Here is a 21,033-nt window from a genome sequence, read left to right as displayed (position 1 = left end):
GCGATCTGGTGGGGTATTTTGCCATAGGGGCAGGTTCGCGTCCGTGGAGTGCTGAAGCACTCTGCTTGTGGGGATGCGCGGCAAATTCTCGAGGATTCAAAGGATTGAATAAGTCTGAACTTCCGAATTGTAGATATAATATGTATATTTTACAAGGGTAAAGTTGATCGTACTAACATGCGTGCCCCTTTTATATCCCTTGGCTTTTGCACACGCCACAACTTGCACATGCGAAAGTAACGGTTGGGGGTTCCGAGAAGAGGCCCGTTAATATAAACAAAGTCCATACTCGCAAGCATATGCAGATGCCCGTTCTTAAATCTCGCGCTGCGTCAATCTCAATATCTCTCGACGTCTTATAGCTAACTTCACACAGATTTATAAGCGGAGAGCGCAACAGTACATACAAGTAATATATGTAAGTACGTCTTTTACAAGCGTTTACGAATCATAGTTTGATGTGGTTCATGATCAAAATTGAATGATCTTCCGGAAGCACGTAAATAAACAGTAAACATATTTTAATTACGTATACATGATTGTTATTTGTAATTTATTCTTAATATTTATTGAGAAATAACGAATGTTTTGATATCCTACGCTTGGAAAGTAATTTAAAGCAGTAGTGCGTAAAAAATTCCATACAAGAGATACTTTTAACGCAATATACATTGTACGCTTTGTATTTCTATTCTATTCTTTTAAACAGCAATCTCTTATACATTCTCCTGTTTTCCGTTCAGTCTTATGTATTATATACTTACGATCGTAATAAATTATATATCACAAATACATGTTCTGATTTTATTAATTTAATTCTAGGAACTTGATCAGTGCGATCACGCCACATAATATGTTTATGTGATTTTATTACGTACGCTATAAGAAGGTATTATAAGCATAAAGATTCTATAGACCGAGAAGTATGTCTGCTGTATATCCGACTCTGCCTAAATTGGCTGTACGAGATGGCTTCGACGAGGAAGATCTGACAGATATCGATGATGAAGTATTTATTAGAGATGGGAAAAACGGCAGCCTAAAGATAGACGAGGATGGGGGAGTTAAACGGCCTCTAATGGCGCCTCGTAGGAAATGCAAGAAATCTTATAGCTTTGAAACGTATAGATTCTCGAACAGAACTTTCTATGTACCTTTTTGCTTTGGACTAACGGCATTGGTAATACTATTAAGCTTAATTACGTTATGTATATACGTCGTAAACATAATTCCCATGCCAATGTCAATTCTAAAAAACTGGTTGTCAAGAGATCTTAAAGACGCGTTAAATGAATCCACTATAGTTCCATGTACGTCACTCGCAACAAAGATTTTATGGACTAGATCATTACCGAAATTGACATCTGAATCTCCGTTGAGGAGCAGCGATGTCAATGGCGACGGAATCGAGGATATCGTAGTTGGATTTAGTACAGGTTCTTATCTACTTTGAAATAAATATACTCGCTTATGTGTTTTGAATAATTTTTAAATGTCTATTAGAAACTGTACTTTATTTTCATTACAATTACTTTCTACATTACAGATTTTAGTTTCGTAATTTTATGATTTTTTTGAAAGCTAAATTAACAAGGTAAATCATTTTCATTACTTACTGAATGGTTGTAAGGACATTTAGATGGGACACTAATGTTATTTTAAAAAAAAACAGGTTTGGATATGATCGATACTCCAGAATACATTTGCGCATTGTACTTTGAAGGGCAAGTTCCATGTTTCGGCGGAGTTCTAGCTTTGAATGGTAAAACAGGAGACACTCTTTGGACACATTGGACTGCCCGTGCAATATTTTCAGTCGATTGCGATCTGGATTTAACGAACGATAAAATTAACGACTGCATTATATGTGGACGCGGGGGCATACTTCATGCGATTAGCGGGCAGGATGGATCCAGCATATGGGAGATACCGATTCAAGAATTAATAGCTTCGGAGGAGTGGAAGTTCTCTGATATTTATGATGCTAGATTTATAGCCGATATCGACGGAGATGAAGTTGGAGATGTTATTGCGTCGCACACTGTACAATCAAGAGAAATTCATTCAAGTGAAATTCTCATAATATCGGGAACCAATGGAAATATTATACATCGTTCCGTTTTACCAAATACGGAACAACTATTCCTAGCGCCTCAAAAGCTAGTGCATCCAGACGGAGAAAGTATTTTTGTTCTAGTAACAAGCAGTCAAAAACAATCGGGAGGATTGTATGTAGTTCCTCAAGTGAATTTGATGTATGGCAACTTGGTAAGTTACTCGCCTAACGCTTAGAAATAAACATACGAGGCGTGCTTATATAGAAATACGTATGTATGTTATAGAAATTGCGAAAACTTCATCATAATACGGGGAAAGGAACATTATTGCCTCCAATTCTGGTGGATGTAACATTAGATGGCGTTGAAGATATTGTCACTGCTATGTTTAACTCTACGATAATAGTTTATGATGGATTAACGTTCGAGCCTATTTGGAATTACACCGTCCCTAACTCCGAAGTAATCAGCGTGCCTATACCTGGTTATTACAATGATGATGATATCCCAGATTTTATGGTAAAACATCAAATAGGCTCCGGTTACCCTACGTATTATTATACTATCGCGACAATTATAGATGGAAAAACTGGAAAATCTTTGCTGGAAAAGCCGATAGAAGACAGCTTAAGCAGACAAATGTCCGGTCTATCCGTCACTGTTGAAGGCTTTGGGAATGATTGGTTTTTGTATTGGTCGGTCGATTGCTTAAACTATGAGGGTAGCAAAGAAAAATATCAGTTTCTGAAAAATGATGATCTTATATCCGAGTCGCGCGCTGATCTTTGTAAATTAAGATTTAACTCTACCCTAACTACAAACTTATATGCTCTGAGTCAACATATTGGACCACCCGGTGTATCGTTATATTTTTCTGAAGACTGGAAATCGTTGGAATTTAATAATTCCTTGAATTCTAAAACAGAGCTTTTTGGAAATATCCCATTTGTATCGGAACGATCTCCGAAGACTTATAACAGTCACAATAGAGAGAGAATCTTGAAGCAAGAACGTGGAAATGAGCCTAACATTCTGGGTAACGAACCTTATGAAGCATATGGAGAGTATAAAGCGCATAAAAAGTTAGCCACAACTGATTTCCAAAATGATAATGCGGACAATTTTAACAATGATTATGCTTGGAAGAATGGAAACAAGTGGACGCGCAAGAATGTACAAACAAGTAAAGATTACGATATCTCGTACGATGGTGATAGTAATACTAATATTAGAGGGGAACAGCCTATGGACTATTTACAAGCGGACGAAATACGAGAACAAAGAAGTAATGTTAATGATAAATTTATTAATGATCTCCGTAAAGATATACACGATTCTACAAAAAATTTGATTAATAATGAATCGGACGTTATAAATGAAACGAATAGTTTCGAGCAACTGAATAGCTATCCTGGGAATCTTGACACAGAAGACAATAGAGGATCTGAAATGGAAACGATTGAATTAAAAAAGAGAGCGATAGATTCTGCGCAAAGTACCATAAACGATGCAACAGGATCAACTAAACATATTCCTACGGTAATATTATTCATAAACGCTGCTGAGATTTATTTCTCTGAAATTCTAAAAAGAGGAGACACTTAATGAAATCATTATATTTCAGGATGTTACACAGGATTACCATCGCAAGTTTCCTACACAGAATAAAGGGGAAGATGCCATTATAGAAAAGATTTTTAAACGGGAATCGTTAAAAAACCAGGATAAGGAAAATATGAAAAGGAAGCGAAATGTTCTAGTTAAGTTAACGAATAAATTTAAAAGAGAATTAAACAGGGAAAGAAAGAAACGAGAAGTAAAAACTGATAGGAATCAGATGTATCAGGTATATGGCGTACAAAAGCAACCACCGACTGGGATATTGTTGCCCTCTATTTTGGAATCGAAAAGTGCAACACCTGTAGACCTAATATTCTCGACATTTTGGTTACCTTCCTCTGAAGTACCCATAATACTAATTCAAGAGGACTTGGATTGTATTCATAGGAAAAAGATGCTTTCAGAAAAGAAACTACAGTACAAACAGAGCGATGATATTATTAAGGAATGTTTAGCCGAGCGCGGTGTCGATTACAAAATATATCAAGAAGCGACCGACAGAGAAAACTTTAAAATTTCTCTCGGGCAGATGACAATATATAGAGTGAAACTGGAATGTATGTGTCCAGAGGATATGTTACCTAATCAAAGTTGTAAAAATATATCCTCGCATCAGAGTTGGCCTGAATATTTAGGTTCTCATGGAAACGGGTATTTCAAACCACTTCGTAAAACAGACTCTTAAATAATCCTTGTCTTTCTTATCTCAAGAAATGAACTACACATTCCTTTTTAATACATCTGTAACGGTATATTAAAGTTTGAACGACAGTATCACTGTAATTTATGGTTCCGTATATAAATTATAAATAACAATCGATATCTTGCGCGAATGATATTTACGCCTAATAGATATATGACATATATATCTCGCTCGTGTAATGAATCCCCGTGTGTTTACATATTTATAATGTTATAAGATTGACGGCTGTCATGAAATTCGTTTATTTACTCGCTATGTTAATTCTACAGATTACATGTTCCTATATTTTGGGAAAATATCTACAAGATTTAATGTACTTGCAATGAAAGAAAGTAAAGTATGATTACTGTTAAATGTAAAATATTTATAGAATATGAAATACATATTACAAAGAATACAAATCTTATCGGAGTTTGTCAGAACCTTATTCACGTATTATTTCTATATTTGTGTATAATATAAAATTCTATGTACTGTACGTATAATTTCAGAAGTTCTGAAGTTAGCGTTTGATCAATACTTGTTTGATGACCAAACGCTTGTTAAACAACCAGTGTCAAATGCTTTCTTCTTTGATAAAAGGATGGTTATACTTTTGCCATTTTCATAGGATTTAATTAATTCCATTGAGATACCGTTCACAGTGATTGATTTCCAGAAACTATGGCTAAGAAGCAAACAATAAGCCGTAAGTTATATACTTTGCAATATACTTTGTACGATCAATAAAGTGGTTTTAATGTTTACATACAATTACATACGCAGAATGTGTTATGTGCAATAACAGACCGAAATTTAAAATACCTCAAGCTCAAGGAGTTTGTGCATTTGTGAGTCTCTTTGTGCCATTACTTCCTTCTTTCACTGTTCTATTAATGGCTTGGAAATTTTCATGCCTATTATTTTACAGAACACTTGTCGCAATATTATACTCGCATATAAGAATCAGTTGAAAGACTCAAAACTTAATACGAGAAAACCGTACATCAATGAAAGAGAGAACTGGATTTCGGAGTTTAAGTAAGTGAACGTTTTTCAAAGTAATTTGAAATTGATACGCCAAACATTATAACGTTTTCTTTTACAGGTAAATAAAAGACAAATGTTTCAATGTATTACACATTAATCGAGGAGTAATTGGAGTACTTATAATTAGTTTTATTTCTAATACTTATAGGATAATGACTGGGCACAATAAATCATCTGAAATTATGTGTCGCAATAACTATAAATATTTTCGGCGACCAATTATTCCATTTTTAGTATCAAAAGCACAGGATATAGACATCCCCGTCCGTTTTAATCATAATATTCTAAATAATGTAGTAACAAATGCACAAAAGCAATGCTACGCATTCTCACCTAAGTCAGAACCCTACAGAAACATAGGGACTCAAACAGATTACCGGGATAGCGAATCCCAGACTGTACCTTGGGAACCACCATACAGAATTAAATCAGGTAAGAACCATTATATTCGATTTATATTTCCATACACTGCTACTACATATAATGATTATTATTTCAGGGCATGATCCTGAAGTATTAACAATAGCACATTTTACGTGGAATCATGGATTACCAGCCGGAGTTCATGAATTAGAGATTATTAATAGAATGAGAACGAAAAGGGCATGGGAAGATATTCTTCCCCCTATGGACACGCCAGCTAACATAAAATTACGGACAGATATAATAACAGCTTTGGAAGTGGACGAATGGGCATTTAGGGAATCGGTACGTGTTTCATTACTTAAAAGATAAGTAGCAACAACATGTTCACTTTAAGAATGATATACTTCGAAATAACTTTAGGAGATCCAGGCAATAATGGATTATAGACTCGAATTAATGGATGAAATAACAAAGTCTCGTGAACATGAGAGGCAGAAGAAAGTGGAAGGTCGTTTTGATAGACTGAAAGACTTTCTATCTACGCGTAGAGATAAAGAAGTAAATAATATCAAGCATAATCTTGGGAGGGAATTGAGAAAGCTTCGTAAGAGGCATCAAGGAAAACAGCAACCACGCAAACGCGATATTATCAAAGATCATGCTGACCCATTATCTGAATTACATGTACCGCAAATGCATCGCGGGGATCAGCTGCAAAGGCACGAAGTAATACGGAAGGAGCTATTGAAAGACAGCTTTATCCAAAGTAAAGAGGAAAACATATTAATTTGACAATGCAGCTTCTATGATACACTTGCCACTGTTCGTTCCTTTAGGTGTAGACAATATAAACACATTACCGTGGCTCCCAACGCAGGAAGAGCTGAAAGCAATTAAACCGAAGCCTAAACCATCAGATCTTTGTATCAGAGCGACAAGGTGGACAGAAGAGAATTTGAAACAGTTACATTCCGAGGTGAAAGCGATTAGATTGAATGTGAAACCAGTAGAAGCGTCAACATTATTGAAGCGCAAATTCAAGCTACCATCTTTGCCCCCTATACCATATATACCGCATACAGAAAATGTAAAAGACACACAAATGGATCAATTGTGTACTCTTATTCAAAAAATAGTCAGAGGTAGAGCTATCCAATGCATGGTAAGTATTATGTACAGTTCTCTTCGTTAATTCAACGTTTCTGATAAAACGATTATTCTTGTAGATGTTTGAAGGCCGCAATAGGTGCCGGGAATTGATCGAGGAATTGCAATCGTCTCATGGATTAGAGGAACAGACTAAAAAGCAACGTCAGAAGGAGAGAGAACAGATGATAGATTTACAGCGTTTACAAAATGAGAAGTCCGTGCAAGAAGACCGTTTATGCGAGATTCTCAATTCTTTAGAAGGAATGACTATTTCGGGGATGCTGGATTTCCTTAGTAAAGTACGACTCACGATGTCATTGCTGTTAAGTGATTTTAAACATTTCCCCACGGCATTGACTTCTTTTTTAAGCAATTAATAAGATTGGAAGATGAACGTCGGATACATGCCTTTGCGTTACTGGCTGAAAGGGAGAGAGCTATGAGAGAAGCGGAAGAAGCTGGAAGACGCCAGTTGGAATACAATCGACGTAGAGAGTTCGATGAAATGTTCAGGCAAATTGTGAAAGTGAATCAAGAGTCTGTGGAAACCTACTTAGAGGATATTATAAAAGAAGGCGTTGAATGGACGTCTGAGGAGGCAGCTAAAGAATATATTTTAGATCTATGCGATAAAGTGGATAACGCATCAGAATACGCCAAAACCAAGTAACATATTGAACATAGTTTTCAAAGCCTTTGAGAGCCTATTTGTAACTTGATCGTTTATTAAATACCGTTTAGCGCGACTAAGTTGGCAGAAGAAGAACTGGTGGCTAACATGGTTTATAACTTTGTATTACCTGAGGTGGAAAAGAACACTGTACGGAAAAATATAAGGGAAAGACAACAGAATTATTTACGAGATGCGCATGCTGTGATTTACGAGCAAATAGTGAACTTACCATCTGTCGAAGCTAAAAATTTATCAGATGTGAGTAGTATTGCAATAGTACATTGAAGTCTTAGGATATTTTGGGTATGATGGTTTACCTCCAAACTTTCTAACAAATTCTTTTAGGTTTGTACAGCAGCGCAGTGTGCAGAGGCACAATGCGAATCCACGAACCCAAATTCTGTGAGGGATGTTGAAGAGATTTTGGAAAGCATCATATCGGATGTTGTTCCACCAGATGTATAATGTAAGTACACGTATGTTTTATGCTTTCACCTTCTGTTTCTTACTATATATAGAGTGCATTTTATCTGTATAATTCGCATTATAGATAATACAAAATTCAACACTTTATTAAACTCCATATTCTACGAAGCTGTTGAATACCAAGGTTTGTATTTAAGGCAGAATACATTTACCGTTTTATTAGCTTAAAAAACCTGAAAATTATGTACGATCGTATATTGCTGGGATTTCCATAGAATTCCATTAAGTTTATATAAACCTATTTAACGGATAATTTATGCACGGGAAATTATACGCTACATGCAATGAAAGTCGTTATGAATTTTAGAAAAACTTTTACATTATATTTTAACTAATGTAAAATAATGAATAGAAGAATTATTATAAATAAAATAAAGCAAATTAATGCAGAAGTTACATTACTCTGTGCAGTTGTAAGTTTTAATATATTTATTAGTTAAATTATAAGTTTATACAATAATTTAATATACAGTCCATTACATTTATTCACATTCCTTTTTAATAATATGCTTGCTTTGGAACGAAACAAATTATGCAGAAAACTCTCACTGTGGGCTCGCAGCTCTGAACTAGCGGCCAGCGCTCGGCAAGTAGCGCAAATGATTCCAAGGCGCCGATGGCTCGAGTGAGAGAAAATTAGAGCGGAGGAGATACTCGAAGAAATGGTGGTGGCAGCGACGAGCGCTCGGCGCAGGGGCCAAAGCGAGCTCATAGCGAGAGAATACTGTGGCATATTTTTAGTTTCGATACCTCTTATGATTATGTTCATAATGTTCTCTTTTTTAACATAAAAAATTGAACTCGTATGGTTGTAAGAAATCAAAGATACTTCAACAAAATAAAATACAACCTACGTTTTACGTGTTTCAGTACTCTTTTTATTCATTTTCATCACTGTTATACTTTTAAAGTAACTTGAAATCACATATCAAAGACAGCTATATAGGTCGAATTTAAATATGTAAAAGGCTTAAATGCTTAAATTTATTCAGTTACAACATAAAAAATGCAAAATACAAGTAGAATAATAATCTTGCTTTTCATATACAACCTTATTACGTACAAGGGAAAAGTGAATGCGAAGTCGAAGGATATCCTTCGATAGCATTTCCCGCGAGAAGATCGATCATAAATTTTTTAAATTTAACATCTTTCGCGTCGTTGGACCATATTCTTTCTACTATCAATTTACGTTTCTTTGCTTGCAACTCTTTTGTCTGCAAGGACTCAGGCTCTTGTTGATCAATGATATCTATATGTTTCCGTTTGCAAGTGTCTATAGAATCCGGCTTTTGTGTCTCTTCTCTCGCGCGACTTAGCTCGGCCGTTAAATCAACTATCTTTTGCTCCCATTCCTCCAGATGTTTTCTCATCTCGGCCAATTGCGTGTCTTGGTCGTGTATCTTTTTCGCCTGCTCTTGCAACTTTAAGCTTTGCAATCGCATTTGGAAGCCTTGCCTTTTCATTCTAAGCTTCACCTTGGTTATCTGGCCTTTCATAGACAGGACAGACAGCTTATTCTTTTTGGTATGACTATAAATTTTCTTAAAAGTCAGATTCAGTTTCTCTGAGTTAAAATTATGTGGCAGTGACCCACTGTTTGGGCTTGTGGTGTGATGAGAAATCATCAAACTCCCGCTCGGTAATTCGTACGAGCCTACATTACTGACAACAGACGTACAAATACTGTGCTTCAAATCCGGTAAAATCTTTTCATCAAAGTGTTCCATAGCCATGCTACTGATGTCTCTTAATTCTTGCAGTATTTCGTGAGCTCTGGGTGGAGTTTTAGAATTGCGAATCAAGCGGAGAACTCGAAAGATTTCATCGATTACCTGATACGTGAAAGAACATGGATTAAATTTCAGTATAACACATCGCTCGTATAGTTTATAACTCATTAGCTCGTTCACCTTTCCAGGAATAAAACAACATAAATTGAGGTCCACATATTTGATAAAAGTCATGGACAGCATGGATATTCTTGTTTCTATCGCCGTCAGGATATCGCAGTGCCGTGCCAGGGGGTGGCTCCTTCTCTCCGACTCCCTCCGGGGCAGTTTATTTTTTACTGCACGCAGGCATTGCGCGTGGTACTTCTCTATCAAATTGAAGCCTCGGTTTAATAATTTTTTGCATATTCGATCGAACTGTTTGCAAACCTATCAGGGCAGAATATTTGAAACGCTCGTTACACAGTTCGCCACCAAACGACCAACGAAAATGCGAGGAGTGCAATAACAATCTTACGATTCTGTAACGAGAGATCTCGTCGTATGTAAGGTTAGACAGAACCGTCTCCAGAACAATGTCAGGAAGATTTATTAATTGCAACATGTCACTGTTACGTAGCTTCACGACTGGATCCACAGCAGTTTTATTTAATTAGAGCTGGCGAAACGTTGTTAACCCCGTGTATTTTAAAAACGGCAGCTCGATGCATTCGCACGATGCAGCCCCCGACACTACGGTGCATACAATATTACGATTACAATGTTTTGACCGACCGATGACCTATAAACAAATATAGCTGTTGCATATGTATCTATTTTCCCAAACGCGGTTTACTATCTATGTATCGCCGATCCGCAGGACCAGTCGGTTTCCCGTCTATCGTGCCCCCGTGCTTAATGGCCGGATGTAACGCAGAGGTCAGCTCTAGCCTCTAGCCACCGCCATATTGTTGTGTCACGTGACGAGGGAGTAGCGAGGTGAATGCGCCGGGTCGAATTCGTGAGGAAGAGTCAAAAATTCTCGACACCACCGACAAACAGGAAACCGATTACGAGATGGACGCGCGAAAAGTGACAGAATTGTTGCGTGCCACGATCGACCCAGCGCAACAGAAGCAGGCTGAAGAGCAGCTGAATCAGGTCGGTCAACTGGTCGAAAAACGTGCTCAAATCACCGACACTTGGACAGACACATGTGCCTCCGCACGATCATTCTTTCTCCGTTATCATTCGTCCCTTCGTAATTTACGATCGAACGTTTAAACATGCTTTTCGAAGATGGTCCCCTCGCGTTAACCGGAGCCAACATTTTCATCGGATTATCTCGTCACCTTTCTCTCCCCAGGAATGACCTTTAACCAAATTCATCATCGTTTTCATTCAATTTTTTTTTTTACTCACAAGCTCTTTTATGTAACATTTTTTTGTGCCAGATCATATTAGTCACATATTTCTTAGTAGTTAGAAATTGTTCTGCTATCGCAATACCATCAAATATTTAGGGTGACTAAAATCTGGCTCCTAATCATTTATGGTATATAGTTCCAGCTTGCATAACTTATTAAATTATTTATGATTTGTGCTTCAATTATTCCACCAGATTATATATATTATGGCTAGCCTTTAATTTCATGGCGCTATTGATTACTTTAAAATATACATTTATTAGATAAAATATAATGTTAAGTGTAAATGGAAACAGATGTTGATTATTGTACCACTGGAGATAGATCAGTACGTAATGTATGCAGTAATGGCAGAAAGGTTTTATCAGATCTGTAACGTAGAATATTTTTAGATTCACAAAATTATCGGTTTCGCGCCAACATTGCTCCAAATCGTGATGACCGCAGAGGGGATGCCCGTGCGACAAGCTGGTAATTAATAGAAGTAGCCATTATATGAGTAGCAGGAATTAATTAATAATATCTCCATATCGGTTCAGGTGTTATATATTTGAAGAATTTAATTACGTCGAACTGGGCCGACAGAGAAAGTGAAAATGCTCCAGCCGAGTTTAGCATTCACGAGCAGGATCGTGCAATGATTCGGGATGCTATTGTTGACGCCCTTGTGCATGCACCGGAACTTATTAGGCAAGTAACAAGTCTAATCGCCAGGAGTTAAATGACATTTCGAATATTTCTGATTAATTAAAAGTGATCATAATAAATTTTCCCTTTTACCGATGTAGAGTACAATTGGCGGTTTGTGTCAATAATATTGTAAAACATGATTTTCCTGGAAGATGGACACAAATAGTGGACAAAATCACGATATATCTACAGAATTCGGATGCTTCCTGCTGGCCAGGTGTTCTCCTAGCACTCTATCAACTTGTTAAAAATTTTGAGTATGTTCTTGGTATTTTTTATCACGCATTATCCGTATATAAAAAATTGGAGCAATAACGTAATTTGTCGGGATCTTTACAGATACAAAAAAGCAGAGGAAAGAGGGCCCTTAAACGAAGCAATGAATTTATTGTTTCCTATGATCTACCAGTTAATGTTGCGACTTCTTCCAGACGACTCGGAACAATCAGTCTTATTACAAAAACAGATACTGAAAATATTCTTTGCCCTTACACAGGTGCGTTCCGTAATCATCATCTCCGAATGAATTAATTTTCCTTCCTTTATCATTTAATTGATTTGCCTTTCGGTTTTGTACTCGATGTCATTATCTCTCTTTTAGTACACACTTCCCCTGGATTTGATTTCAAAAGAGGTTTTCTCGCAATGGATGGACGTGGTGCGGCAAGTAGCCGACAGGCTTGTCCCGCCCGAGACGAATAATCCAGATCTGGACGACGACGAGCGAGCAGAGTTACCATGGTGGAAGTGTAAGAAATGGGCCCTTCGCATTCTCCACAGAATGTTCGAGAGATACGGCAGCCCTAAAAATGTAACCAAAGAGTACAAGGAGTTTTCCGAGTGGTACCTGAGAACTTTCAGTGGAGGTATACTCGAAGTCCTTCTGAAAATTCTGGACCAATATCGAAGGAAGATATACGTGTCGCCTAGGGTGATTCAACAATCAATTAACTACATCAATCAGGGGTAAGCGATAATGTTCGGTAACACGGCGCAATTCTGTATCCTGCAAAGCTGCGGTTCGAAAAGTTCCCATTGCAATTTTCAGAGTAAGTCATGCGTACTCGTGGAAGTTTTTAAAGCCACATATGTTCGAGATAATTCGGGATGTACTCTTCCCGATTCTCTCGTATTCGGCCGCGGACGAAGAGCTTTGGAACAACAATCCGTACGAGTATATCAGAGTGAAGTTCGGTGAGACAATAATTAAAGACTTTATGTTATTGAAAGACAAGCTTATTTAATAGTGGAAATTGGTTTTGCTTCAGATATATTCGAAGACTTTGTGTCTCCGGTAACTGCGGCGCAAACATTGCTACACTCCGCTTGCAAGAAGCGTAAAAATATGCTTCAGGAAACGATGAGATTCTGTATGGAGGTCTTGACTAGTCCAAACGCAGACCCCCGGCAAAAGGATGGTGCACTGCATATGGTAAGCATCTCTATAAGGGGAAGAATTCATTTTATAAACCTCAAATCCATTTAGGTGGGAACTTTAGCGGACGTGCTGTTGAAAAAGAAAGTCTACAAGGGACAAATGGATAAGATGTTATTGCAATACGTCTTTCCCGAATTCAATAGCCCCCACGGACACATGAGAGCGAGAGTAAATAATATATTTGCCATTTTAATGTTACGACGTTGTAATCGTTACCAATATTTAATTCATGATTTTTTATACTCTAGGCATGTTGGGTGTTGCACTATTTCTCTGAAATAAAGTTTAAACAAGAGCAGATATTAGTCGAGGCAATTGGACTCACGACGAACGCGCTCCTGACGGACCAAGATCTGCCAGTTAAAGTGGAGGCTGCTATCGCTTTGCAGATGCTGCTTTCTGCCCAGGAGAAAGCGCAGAAATACGTAGAACCTTTAATTAAACCAATAACGCTTGAATTATTAAATATCATACGGGAAACGGAGAACGACGACATAACGACTGTTATCCAGAAAATTGTTTGTACATACTCAGAGCAGCTTATGCCAATCGCGGTCGAGATGTGTCAGCATCTGGTGAGTATAATCCATCAATCTTCTCGCAAGGTCTGCGCCCAGATGTGAGAAAGAAAACTGCTTGCCGTTTTAGGCTGTAACGTTTAGCCAAGTGCTTGAAACGGACGAGGGCAGCGATGAGAAAGCTATCACTGCCATGGGTCTGTTGAATACGATTGAGACTTTGTTAACGGTGATGGAAAAGCAGCCGCAAATCATGACACAGTTGCAGCCGATAGTGCTTCAAGTCATCGCTCACATTTTCGGGGAGAGCGTTATGGGTAAGGCGGTGGCAGTAAAACTGTTCGATTCAAAGTACTCTGTATCATTTATAATAAATATCGTATAATCGATACAGAGTCATTTCTTTTTACTTTAGAATTCTACGAAGAAGCTCTCTCGTTAGTCTACGATCTGACTGGAACCACAATTTCGGAAGATATGTGGAAAGTTTTAGAATGGATATACCAATTATTTCAGAAGGACGGTTTTGAATATTTTACCGACATGATGCCTGCGCTTCACAATTACATCACAGTCGATACTCCAGCGTTTCTTTCTAACGAGAACCACGTGCTGGCTATGTTTAACATGTGCAAAGCTGTAAGTTTATCGATCACTTTCCCGCGAGAATGAAGAAACATTTTCCTGTTAAAAATAATTCTATTCTCACTGATCAGGTATTGACTGGAGACGCTGGGGAAGATCCAGAGTGTCACGCTGCCAAATTACTGGAAGTTATAATCTTGCAATGTAAAGGTCACATCGATCAGGTATGATTATTTTTAAAATCAATGTACAAAAGCGTTCTCCGATCTCTAAACTCCTGCAAGATTCTCCTATTTATTTGTGGAGCGAGCTGTATGTTGAAAATCATTTTGTTAGTGCATACCTTCGCTTGTGCAATTGGTACTGGAGCGTTTGATGCGGGAAGTGAAGACATCAGAGCTAAGGACAATGTGTTTACAAGTAGTAATCGCAGCTCTTTACTATAATCCGGCACTCTGTCTCGAAACGATGGAGAGATTACAAGGGAACTTTGGACAGTCAACGGAACCGATTGCGTCTCACTTCATTAAACAGTGGATACACGACACAGACTGTTTCTTGGGGTAAGTGTCTCATGCTTCCAACGACAAACGCGTCTGTTGAGTTCACCGCTCAATTACTACAATCAACATGATCGACGCACAAAGATTTTCTACGTGAAGTATCGTTGCGTTGTCCAGCTTGCACGACAGGAAGCTTTGCGTTCTTGGACTGTGCACTTTAATTAGTATGTGCCCGGCGAGACCACCAGCAGTGAACGAGTGCGCTCAACAGATCATACCGTCTCTAATTTTACTTTTCGATGGCTTGAAGAGGGCCTACGCAGCCAAGGTATTGGACACCGACGACGAGGAGAACGAGGATGACGACAGCGACATCGACGAAGGTAATTATCATCAGGCTTGCTTTCTCCAACAGCTTGCATTATTTTTAAGCAATCGTGACAATGGTCTTGCCATGTTTCTGATAGAAGTGTTATCATCGGACGAGGATGAGATCGACGATGCTAGTCAAGAATATTTGGAGAAGTTGCAAGAGAAAGTGTCAAGATCGTCCACGCAGCATGGTGGCTTCAATGTGTCGGGTGCGATTCAAGACGGTCATGGTGACCATGGATCGGACGATGACGGTGACGATTCAGAATACGATGCCAACGAGGAGACTCCTCTCGAGTGCTTTGTCACGCCTTTAGATTCGGAAGACACGAACCAGGACGAGTACATTGTCTTCAAAGAAGTTATGCAAAGTAAGCGAACGTTTCGTGCTTCTTCGACTTAGTTACACTTGAGATTGATTTAATTGACTTTTGCTCCTTTCGTTTCACTTTCAGATATCGAAAGAACAGATACTGTATGGTACAGAGCATTAACTGGTCAATTGACTTCAGAACAACAGAAGGCATTGCAGGAGATCATCTACTTGGCAGATCAACGTAAAGCAACTCTCGAAAGTAAACGAATCGAACAGAGCGGGGGTGAGTATCGATAAAAGTGAATCTGAAATACGATATAGATATATATTCATCCAGGTAAATTTTTGTTCGATCCGTTTTCTTTTAGGCTACGCTTTCCACTCGCAGACTGTACCTACGTCGTTCAACTTCGGTGGAACACCTCTGAGCCAATAAAGACTCCCGATCGTTTATATTTTTAGCTTAAGTAAGTAAATAAATTGCGAAGCATCCGAGTCGAGTATCCTTTAACTAATGCAATAGACGTCCCCACTCCGTTTGATAAACCGAGTTACTACATGCACATATACGAGCCAAATTAAACATTGAGAGCGCCTTTTTTTGTTTGTTTCTTCACGTTTTCCTGGCTTTCCATGACCATAGCTCGGTACATACAGCAATGGTAGCATCCTTTCGAGCGTTTGGAAATCCATTCCACGATGGAATCTGCGGAGAAGCACGCTTCTTCTCATAACACGCTAGTAAAACGTAATAATTACATTTCATAATACGAAAAAAAGAAAAGAAAGTATAATCTGAAGTACATCTAGAGAAAGTAGTAAATTTGTATTTTGTCTTGTCAAAGATATTCCTCTCTCTTGATCACCTATGTGTTTCGATTTCCAGATTCCAGGGAATATGTTCTGATCTCGATTTCCAAATCGTCGTGCTTCTTCGCCGAGCTCACGCGCCAAACCATCGTCCAGCGCGATCGAATCTTTTTTTTTTGTATGATAATGGAAATGATTGTGCGTGCGAGAATGGAACTGAAGGTATGAAAGGGACGAGAGAAAGAGAGCGAGAGCGTGATATACCGTGTGCATGCAAGAGAAACGGAAATAAGAAAGGAGAAAGTAGTTCGATCGCTCTTGAAGCGCTCGAAAAAGTGCCTTCAAAACACGCTCGACGCGGATGGGACCTAAACTTAAGGACCGCAACTTGGATCGAGGCTAGGACGCTTCTCTAGCTCGTAAGTTTCGTAAACACTGTACTAAAGTATAATAAATTAATGCTAATTAAAGAAAAAAAATATTTAATTCAGAACTTTCCAGCCTTGAAGCCATTAAAATCGATATAAATTTCACAATTGTAATAAAATTTTCACAAATACTATTAAATCCGTCGTGTAAAACAATGATTGTACATTATGTTTGAATTAAATCATATGTAAGAATTTGGTGTCATTCTGTAGAGTTCATGTCTGTGTTATTGCAGGAGAGTAGATTTCTAGAATGCGACAGCAGCTTCGTATAGCGGAGTGTCATTTTCTTCAAAGAGGATAAAACGAAGATTGAAATGCAGAATTGTTTTCCTTAACAGCCTTATATTCCACTTTCGATCGATACATAAATTAAGTTACGTGGTTTCCGATATAGCAGGATATATATCCGTTCGTGGGTGGAGTTACACTTACGAAAGGAGCTGCGACGATCGCAAATTGCAGATGCGTTTGCAAATCTCATATACACACACATCTTATATGTACATATCCCTTGTGATAAGACTGGCAACGATCGTGAGTATAGATATCCGTGATACCATTTCGAAATCAAACCTCAACGATCATAAACCATCGCAATAATTTTGATTCCATAGTTGCTAATCCGAATGCGATTTTGCAAATAAGTTTAAACCGCAATCACGAATATGCCTGCGAGAGAATTTACGTGACTTGTAACGAAAAAGCGTCTACTGTGATGCACAGCAGCGATATTGGTCATCACAGATACACGTTTAAGGAAACTTTTTATCAGCCGTTATATTCTACAGAGTGAGTTGCGCTGTAATTGTCTACCAATGTGAGTCAATGGTTACGAAACTTGCAAGCGTAAACGCAACCCCGATCCTCCGCCGAGTACTGAGTGAAGAGAGTAAACGAGATAGAAGAAAAGAAAAAAGTATCCCACAACTCCGAGAAAACAGCGCATCGGTGGTATTTCTACCGATGGTTTTTATTGACCAAAGGTACGAAGCACTCGATCAAGAAGACGCAGAGAGGCACGTCGACGGACCGAACGTAACAGACGAGAGTAATGCGTTCAGAGCTGGGGGTAGTTCTACTCTCGGTTTCTTCCTCAGTGTGTCTTCGAAGAAAGCGAGCGCTATATCACTTGAGACACCGTTCAAAGTAAAAGCAGCCGACACAGCCACCTCTCATCGCTTTCGCTACATTTTGTTCAAATGCTCTCCTGTTATTTTGCAACACCTCGGCAGCATCCTTATTCAGAGGATCTTCCGGATTTGGCTCCTAAACAGACAACAAGACTCCGTCGTAGCATGTAACTCTCGCCTTAAATGTACGCGACAGTATTATAACGAAGAAATTTCTGTTCTTTTAAATACCAGAAAGAGGTATTGGAGCCCATAAACGATAGAATTAATCGTAAGGACTGGTTTCCAATCTTCCCTTAAAATATTTAGACACACATTGCCGTCTAAGTCAATGTTAGGGTGATACACTTGTGTCTCGCACTTTACTTTAGGTGGCTCGTGCGGATAATTTGGCCCGACTTTAAAACTAAAGACGAATCTGCCACCCCTATAAAATCCCTGAAATAAAGAAGCAGAGAAAGTTTTCTTTATCAGGGGTAACACCGTTGTGTTATAAGTCTCACCTCATCTGGGCAAATAATTAGTTTAAAGGTGAGAAGATCGTCCGGATCAGGAAATTCTGTCCCACATGTTTTTGGAAGATTGAGCTCGTTTATGTCTATAAAAAGCAAAACATATGTTTCAGCAGTCTTATTTCCTATGTCAGCATAATTGTAGCCCTTAATCAAAATATTACAACTGACATTCAACTATCAAATTCGGTAGTACCCAAAGTATCTTTAAGTACAGGAAAGCATGTACAAAAATAATATTCCAAGATCAATGTTTCAAGGTCGTTGAAAGGTTAAAATTTTGTTTAACCAAAACACTATGTTCCTATTTTAAAAATTATAAGTAGCCTCAAAAACATTGTGTTTCAAATCTATTACAGACACTTTTGTTACATTTTGTACTTGTACAACCGAGAAGAGATAGTTTGCGGCGTCTTTCAAAAGTATATTACTATTATTTAAAGAATAACAAGAACAGGTCAAAGCAGTGGAGCGAACAGTGTGAATCAAACATTTTACACGTTTTAACATTTACGTAGCTGCACAGTGCAGAGATAAAAGAGAGAGTCTCAGTAAACTAGAAACACACTTTGATTATCTGATTCTAACAGACTCTACAGTAAGCCAAACTGTTAAACCAAGCGGCGCAATACCCAACAAATCCAAAGTTCGTGGTTTTAAATTTCTGCTAACTATCCTTACTGTTGAAATTTGATTCTCTATAAAGCTCTGGATAGGGAACTAAATATATAGCATTGTACGTGTAATGGCATAAGTCAAAGTGGAGAAACAGCAGATTGACTGTATGGAAATATGAAGGTTGTAAGGCTGAGGGTATGAGAACCTCGCAATATTTCCATACACAAATCTGCTGCAGCTTTTATGTTTTACAGTTTGCCCGTTAAGGAACGACAATAACGTTAACCGAACGAAGTAAACTGGCAGGAAGGCAATGAGGGGGTTGTCGATAAAACCTTTTGTGATTCTCAATTGTGCCGCGGATGCCTTCTTTTGGGTGCCAGGTTTCGGCGACTCGCCATCCTTTTTCGCCTGTTTTAACGAGAATAATTTGATCATGATAGAGTGGCGGTGCCCGGCGTGGAAGGCATAAAAAAAGTCTCTTCTTCCTCGAACGGCCACGCGTGCGGACTACGATGCACGCAACAAAACTCTCGTTTTGACAATGGAAACAACTACTGTGAATTTACGACTGATTTCACGTGGACGGAATGCAACCCGTTTCTGTTACCGTCACGGTACTGAGCAGCGTGGGGCGCAAATGCCGTACGGCGTAGATTATTTAGTGGTGGGGGAACGCCACGCGTGCGCGCGATGGCGCCGCGACGTCGAACCAATCAACACCAAGGTGGGAAACGAAATAACTCCAGCGCCAAGCCAAGCCAACTAGCCAAGTCAAATGCGGCCGCAGCTAACCAGCGTCGACAACCGATTCCCTGGCGACGCTGGTTGGACGCGGCCTCACTTGACTTGGCTAGTTGATTTGGCTTGACCGTGGCGCCGTTTCGTTTCCCACGTTGGCGTTGATTGGTTCGACGTTACGGCGTCATCGCGCGCATGCGTGGTGTTCCCCCACCGCTAAATATTCTACGCTTACGGCATTTCCGCCCCGCGCTGGTACTGTGGCTCCTATTTTTCATGTTGCACAATTAAGCGCGTACCCGAATTTATATGTACATACATAACGCAGGCCCAGCTTTAAGTCAATTTAATTCCTTTCAGTCTGACGAAAAGGCTCATTAGCGGCGCAATTAATGATCCACTTATAACGCCATGGAGCGCAAGTCGCACCAGTGCATTTTGCATCTGTTTTAATTCTATTCATAGTGTCTAAAAATGATGCATTTTTACATACTGTATCGAATCAACTAGACGCGATCTGTGAATATCAACCGTTACTAGCGTTATATATTTTGTACAAAGTGTTTCATCATTTCATGCAATGTAACATAAGCGGATCTCAATTGGAAATTGTTAGAGATAGCGGGAAATGTTGCTTTTCATATTTTAAGGCTCCTTAGAATTGGTTTTCGGTGCTTTTACGCCAGTGCGACAGGGAAATAATTGACCGACACGGTCGATCTAGAGACATTTCAGACTAATGTTATTATAATAATCACATAAATTTTATCAGGTTTAATGAATTTGCAGGGTATAGATATACGGGAGTACCATGCTCATAATTATAACAAACAGTGGTACTCTTCAATCTACAGTGATATTATTACAGAGAATTAGAACTGAATTGTTCGAATAATCGTTTTAAAACGTCTGTTCCATGTATCGACCGCGGAACGTTCTAGCGACCTAGCGGCAGAACGTGCGAACTGAAATGTTGAAAACGTTGCTATCACGAAAACTCGCACGGGTTTACAAGATCACATGACGATGACAGTGGAGATATTAGAAAAAGAGAAAGATACCGAGTCGGGCACTGTAGTTCATCGATTTCACCGCCAGATAGCCACAGCGGTTCTTGCTCCACGAACTGAACAAATTTTTAATACTC

The 21,033-nt window shown here is 38.7% G+C and overlaps 6 protein-coding genes across 21 annotated transcripts in view; 4 read left to right on the top strand and 2 right to left on the bottom strand.

Annotated features, from left to right (window-relative positions):
- Positions 1–426: 426 nt before the first annotated feature.
- On the top strand, positions 427–4,835 carry LOC143368984 (uncharacterized). 6 transcript variants are annotated; one of them, XM_076812290.1, is made up of 6 exons: positions 1,040–1,180; positions 1,305–1,436; positions 1,547–1,594; positions 1,673–2,268; positions 2,343–3,596; positions 3,682–4,835. In XM_076812290.1, exons 4-6 carry the CDS (start codon positions 1,681–1,683, stop codon positions 4,360–4,362), a joined length of 2,523 nt encoding a protein of 840 aa, XP_076668405.1. In that variant the 5' UTR covers positions 1,040–1,180; positions 1,305–1,436; positions 1,547–1,594; positions 1,673–1,680; the 3' UTR covers positions 4,363–4,835. The 6 variants fall into 6 exon arrangements, with proteins under 6 accessions (XP_076668402.1, XP_076668403.1, XP_076668401.1 ...); XM_076812287.1 differs by lacking the exon at positions 1,547–1,594 and adding an exon at positions 427–510 and having other exon boundaries at positions 823–1,436; XM_076812288.1 differs by lacking the exon at positions 1,547–1,594 and adding an exon at positions 443–499 and having other exon boundaries at positions 823–1,436.
- Positions 4,602–9,078, top strand: LOC143368985 (cilia- and flagella-associated protein 91). Of its 4 annotated transcripts, none has more exons than XM_076812294.1 (13): positions 4,602–4,712; positions 5,039–5,068; positions 5,146–5,210; positions 5,291–5,400; positions 5,468–5,841; positions 5,909–6,117; positions 6,196–6,541; positions 6,612–6,937; positions 7,002–7,223; positions 7,295–7,590; positions 7,666–7,855; positions 7,943–8,063; positions 8,148–9,078. In XM_076812294.1, the coding sequence occupies exons 5-12, from the start codon at positions 5,562–5,564 to the stop codon at positions 8,060–8,062; spliced, it is 1,989 nt and encodes a 662-aa protein (XP_076668409.1). In that variant the 5' UTR covers positions 4,602–4,712; positions 5,039–5,068; positions 5,146–5,210; positions 5,291–5,400; positions 5,468–5,561; the 3' UTR covers position 8,063; positions 8,148–9,078. The 4 variants fall into 4 exon arrangements, with proteins under 4 accessions (XP_076668409.1, XP_076668410.1, XP_076668408.1 ...); XM_076812295.1 differs by having other exon boundaries at positions 5,291–5,467; positions 5,558–5,841; XM_076812293.1 differs by having other exon boundaries at positions 4,872–5,068; positions 5,558–5,841.
- Positions 8,959–10,661, bottom strand: Pall (F-box protein pallbearer). Its single transcript, XM_076812312.1, has 3 exons — positions 10,334–10,661; positions 9,997–10,245; positions 8,959–9,918 (listed from the first exon to the last, which is right to left on the bottom strand). The coding sequence occupies exons 1-3, from the start codon at positions 10,418–10,420 to the stop codon at positions 9,139–9,141; spliced, it is 1,116 nt and encodes a 371-aa protein (XP_076668427.1). The 5' UTR covers positions 10,421–10,661; the 3' UTR covers positions 8,959–9,138.
- A 90-nt stretch (positions 10,662–10,751) lies between these two features.
- Msk (importin-7 msk) lies at positions 10,752–18,152 on the top strand. 8 transcript variants are annotated; one of them, XR_013085319.1, is made up of 20 exons: positions 10,752–10,956; positions 11,615–11,693; positions 11,762–11,912; positions 12,011–12,169; positions 12,252–12,408; positions 12,514–12,878; positions 12,961–13,106; positions 13,160–13,344; positions 13,399–13,518; positions 13,599–13,925; positions 13,999–14,185; positions 14,263–14,507; positions 14,585–14,677; positions 14,790–15,016; positions 15,134–15,339; positions 15,424–15,699; positions 15,784–15,927; positions 16,013–16,111; positions 16,288–16,392; positions 16,531–18,152. XR_013085319.1 is itself a non-coding variant. In XM_076812278.1 (19 exons), exons 1-18 carry the CDS (start codon positions 10,873–10,875, stop codon positions 16,078–16,080), a joined length of 3,219 nt encoding a protein of 1,072 aa, XP_076668393.1. In that variant the 5' UTR covers positions 10,752–10,872; the 3' UTR covers positions 16,081–16,111; positions 16,531–18,152. The 8 variants fall into 8 exon arrangements, 6 of the variants coding, with proteins under 6 accessions (XP_076668393.1, XP_076668394.1, XP_076668392.1 ...); XR_013085318.1 differs by having other exon boundaries at positions 16,013–16,392; XM_076812278.1 differs by lacking the exon at positions 16,288–16,392.
- Ubce2m (NEDD8-conjugating enzyme UbcE2M) lies at positions 17,208–19,765 on the bottom strand. Its single transcript, XM_076812318.1, has 4 exons — positions 19,481–19,765; positions 18,519–18,613; positions 18,247–18,453; positions 17,208–18,151 (listed from the first exon to the last, which is right to left on the bottom strand). Exons 1-4 carry the CDS (start codon positions 19,581–19,583, stop codon positions 18,011–18,013), a joined length of 546 nt encoding a protein of 181 aa, XP_076668433.1. The 5' UTR covers positions 19,584–19,765; the 3' UTR covers positions 17,208–18,010.
- The window catches only part of Uqcr-6.4 (Ubiquinol-cytochrome c reductase 6.4 kDa subunit), a 38,524-nt gene continuing 36,930 nt past the window's right edge, over positions 19,440–21,033 (top strand). The window contains exon 1 of the mRNA XM_076812321.1: positions 19,440–19,444. The gene's annotated coding sequence lies outside the window, so the exon portion shown is untranslated. The remainder of the gene's footprint in view (positions 19,445–21,033) is intronic.

This window comes from Andrena cerasifolii, chromosome 5 (genome assembly GCF_050908995.1).
Source record: "Andrena cerasifolii isolate SP2316 chromosome 5, iyAndCera1_principal, whole genome shotgun sequence".
NCBI classification, from domain to species: domain Eukaryota; kingdom Metazoa; phylum Arthropoda; class Insecta; order Hymenoptera; family Andrenidae; genus Andrena; species Andrena cerasifolii.
The sequence above is the reverse complement of the archived record's forward strand: the minus strand, read 5'-3'. Positions and strand labels throughout refer to the sequence as shown.

Coding starts and splice junctions, on each gene's coding strand:
- LOC143368984 (XM_076812287.1), top strand. CDS start 926: ATGTCTGCTGTATATCCGACTCTGCCTAAATTGGCTGTACGAGATGGC. Junction 2,269..2,342: donor ATTTGATGTATGGCAACTTG/GTAAGTTACTCG, acceptor TGTATGTTATAG/AAATTGCGAAAACTTCATCA. Junction 3,597..3,681: donor CAACTAAACATATTCCTACG/GTAATATTATTC, acceptor ATTATATTTCAG/GATGTTACACAGGATTACCA.
- LOC143368985 (XM_076812292.1), top strand. CDS start 4,655: ATGTTCCTATATTTTGGGAAAATATCTACAAGATTTAATGTACTTGCA. Junction 5,211..5,290: donor CTCAAGGAGTTTGTGCATTT/GTGAGTCTCTTT, acceptor ATTATTTTACAG/AACACTTGTCGCAATATTAT. Junction 7,856..7,942: donor AAGCTAAAAATTTATCAGAT/GTGAGTAGTATT, acceptor AAATTCTTTTAG/GTTTGTACAGCAGCGCAGTG.
- Pall (XM_076812312.1), bottom strand. CDS start 10,420: ATGTTGCAATTAATAAATCTTCCTGACATTGTTCTGGAGACGGTTCTG. Junction 10,246..10,333: donor AGATCTCTCGTTACAGAATC/GTAAGATTGTTA, acceptor CTGCCCTGATAG/GTTTGCAAACAGTTCGATCG. Junction 9,919..9,996: donor GTTGTTTTATTCCTGGAAAG/GTGAACGAGCTA, acceptor TTCACGTATCAG/GTAATCGATGAAATCTTTCG.
- Msk (XM_076812278.1), top strand. CDS start 10,873: ATGGACGCGCGAAAAGTGACAGAATTGTTGCGTGCCACGATCGACCCA. Junction 11,694..11,761: donor GATGCCCGTGCGACAAGCTG/GTAATTAATAGA, acceptor ATATCGGTTCAG/GTGTTATATATTTGAAGAAT. Junction 11,913..12,010: donor CATGCACCGGAACTTATTAG/GCAAGTAACAAG, acceptor TTACCGATGTAG/AGTACAATTGGCGGTTTGTG.
- Ubce2m (XM_076812318.1), bottom strand. CDS start 19,583: ATGATCAAATTATTCTCGTTAAAACAGGCGAAAAAGGATGGCGAGTCG. Junction 18,614..19,480: donor ACAATTGAGAATCACAAAAG/GTTTTATCGACA, acceptor TGCTTTTTATAG/ACATAAACGAGCTCAATCTT. Junction 18,152..18,246: donor GGCTCCAATACCTCTTTCTG/GTATTTAAAAGA, acceptor TTGTCTGTTTAG/GAGCCAAATCCGGAAGATCC.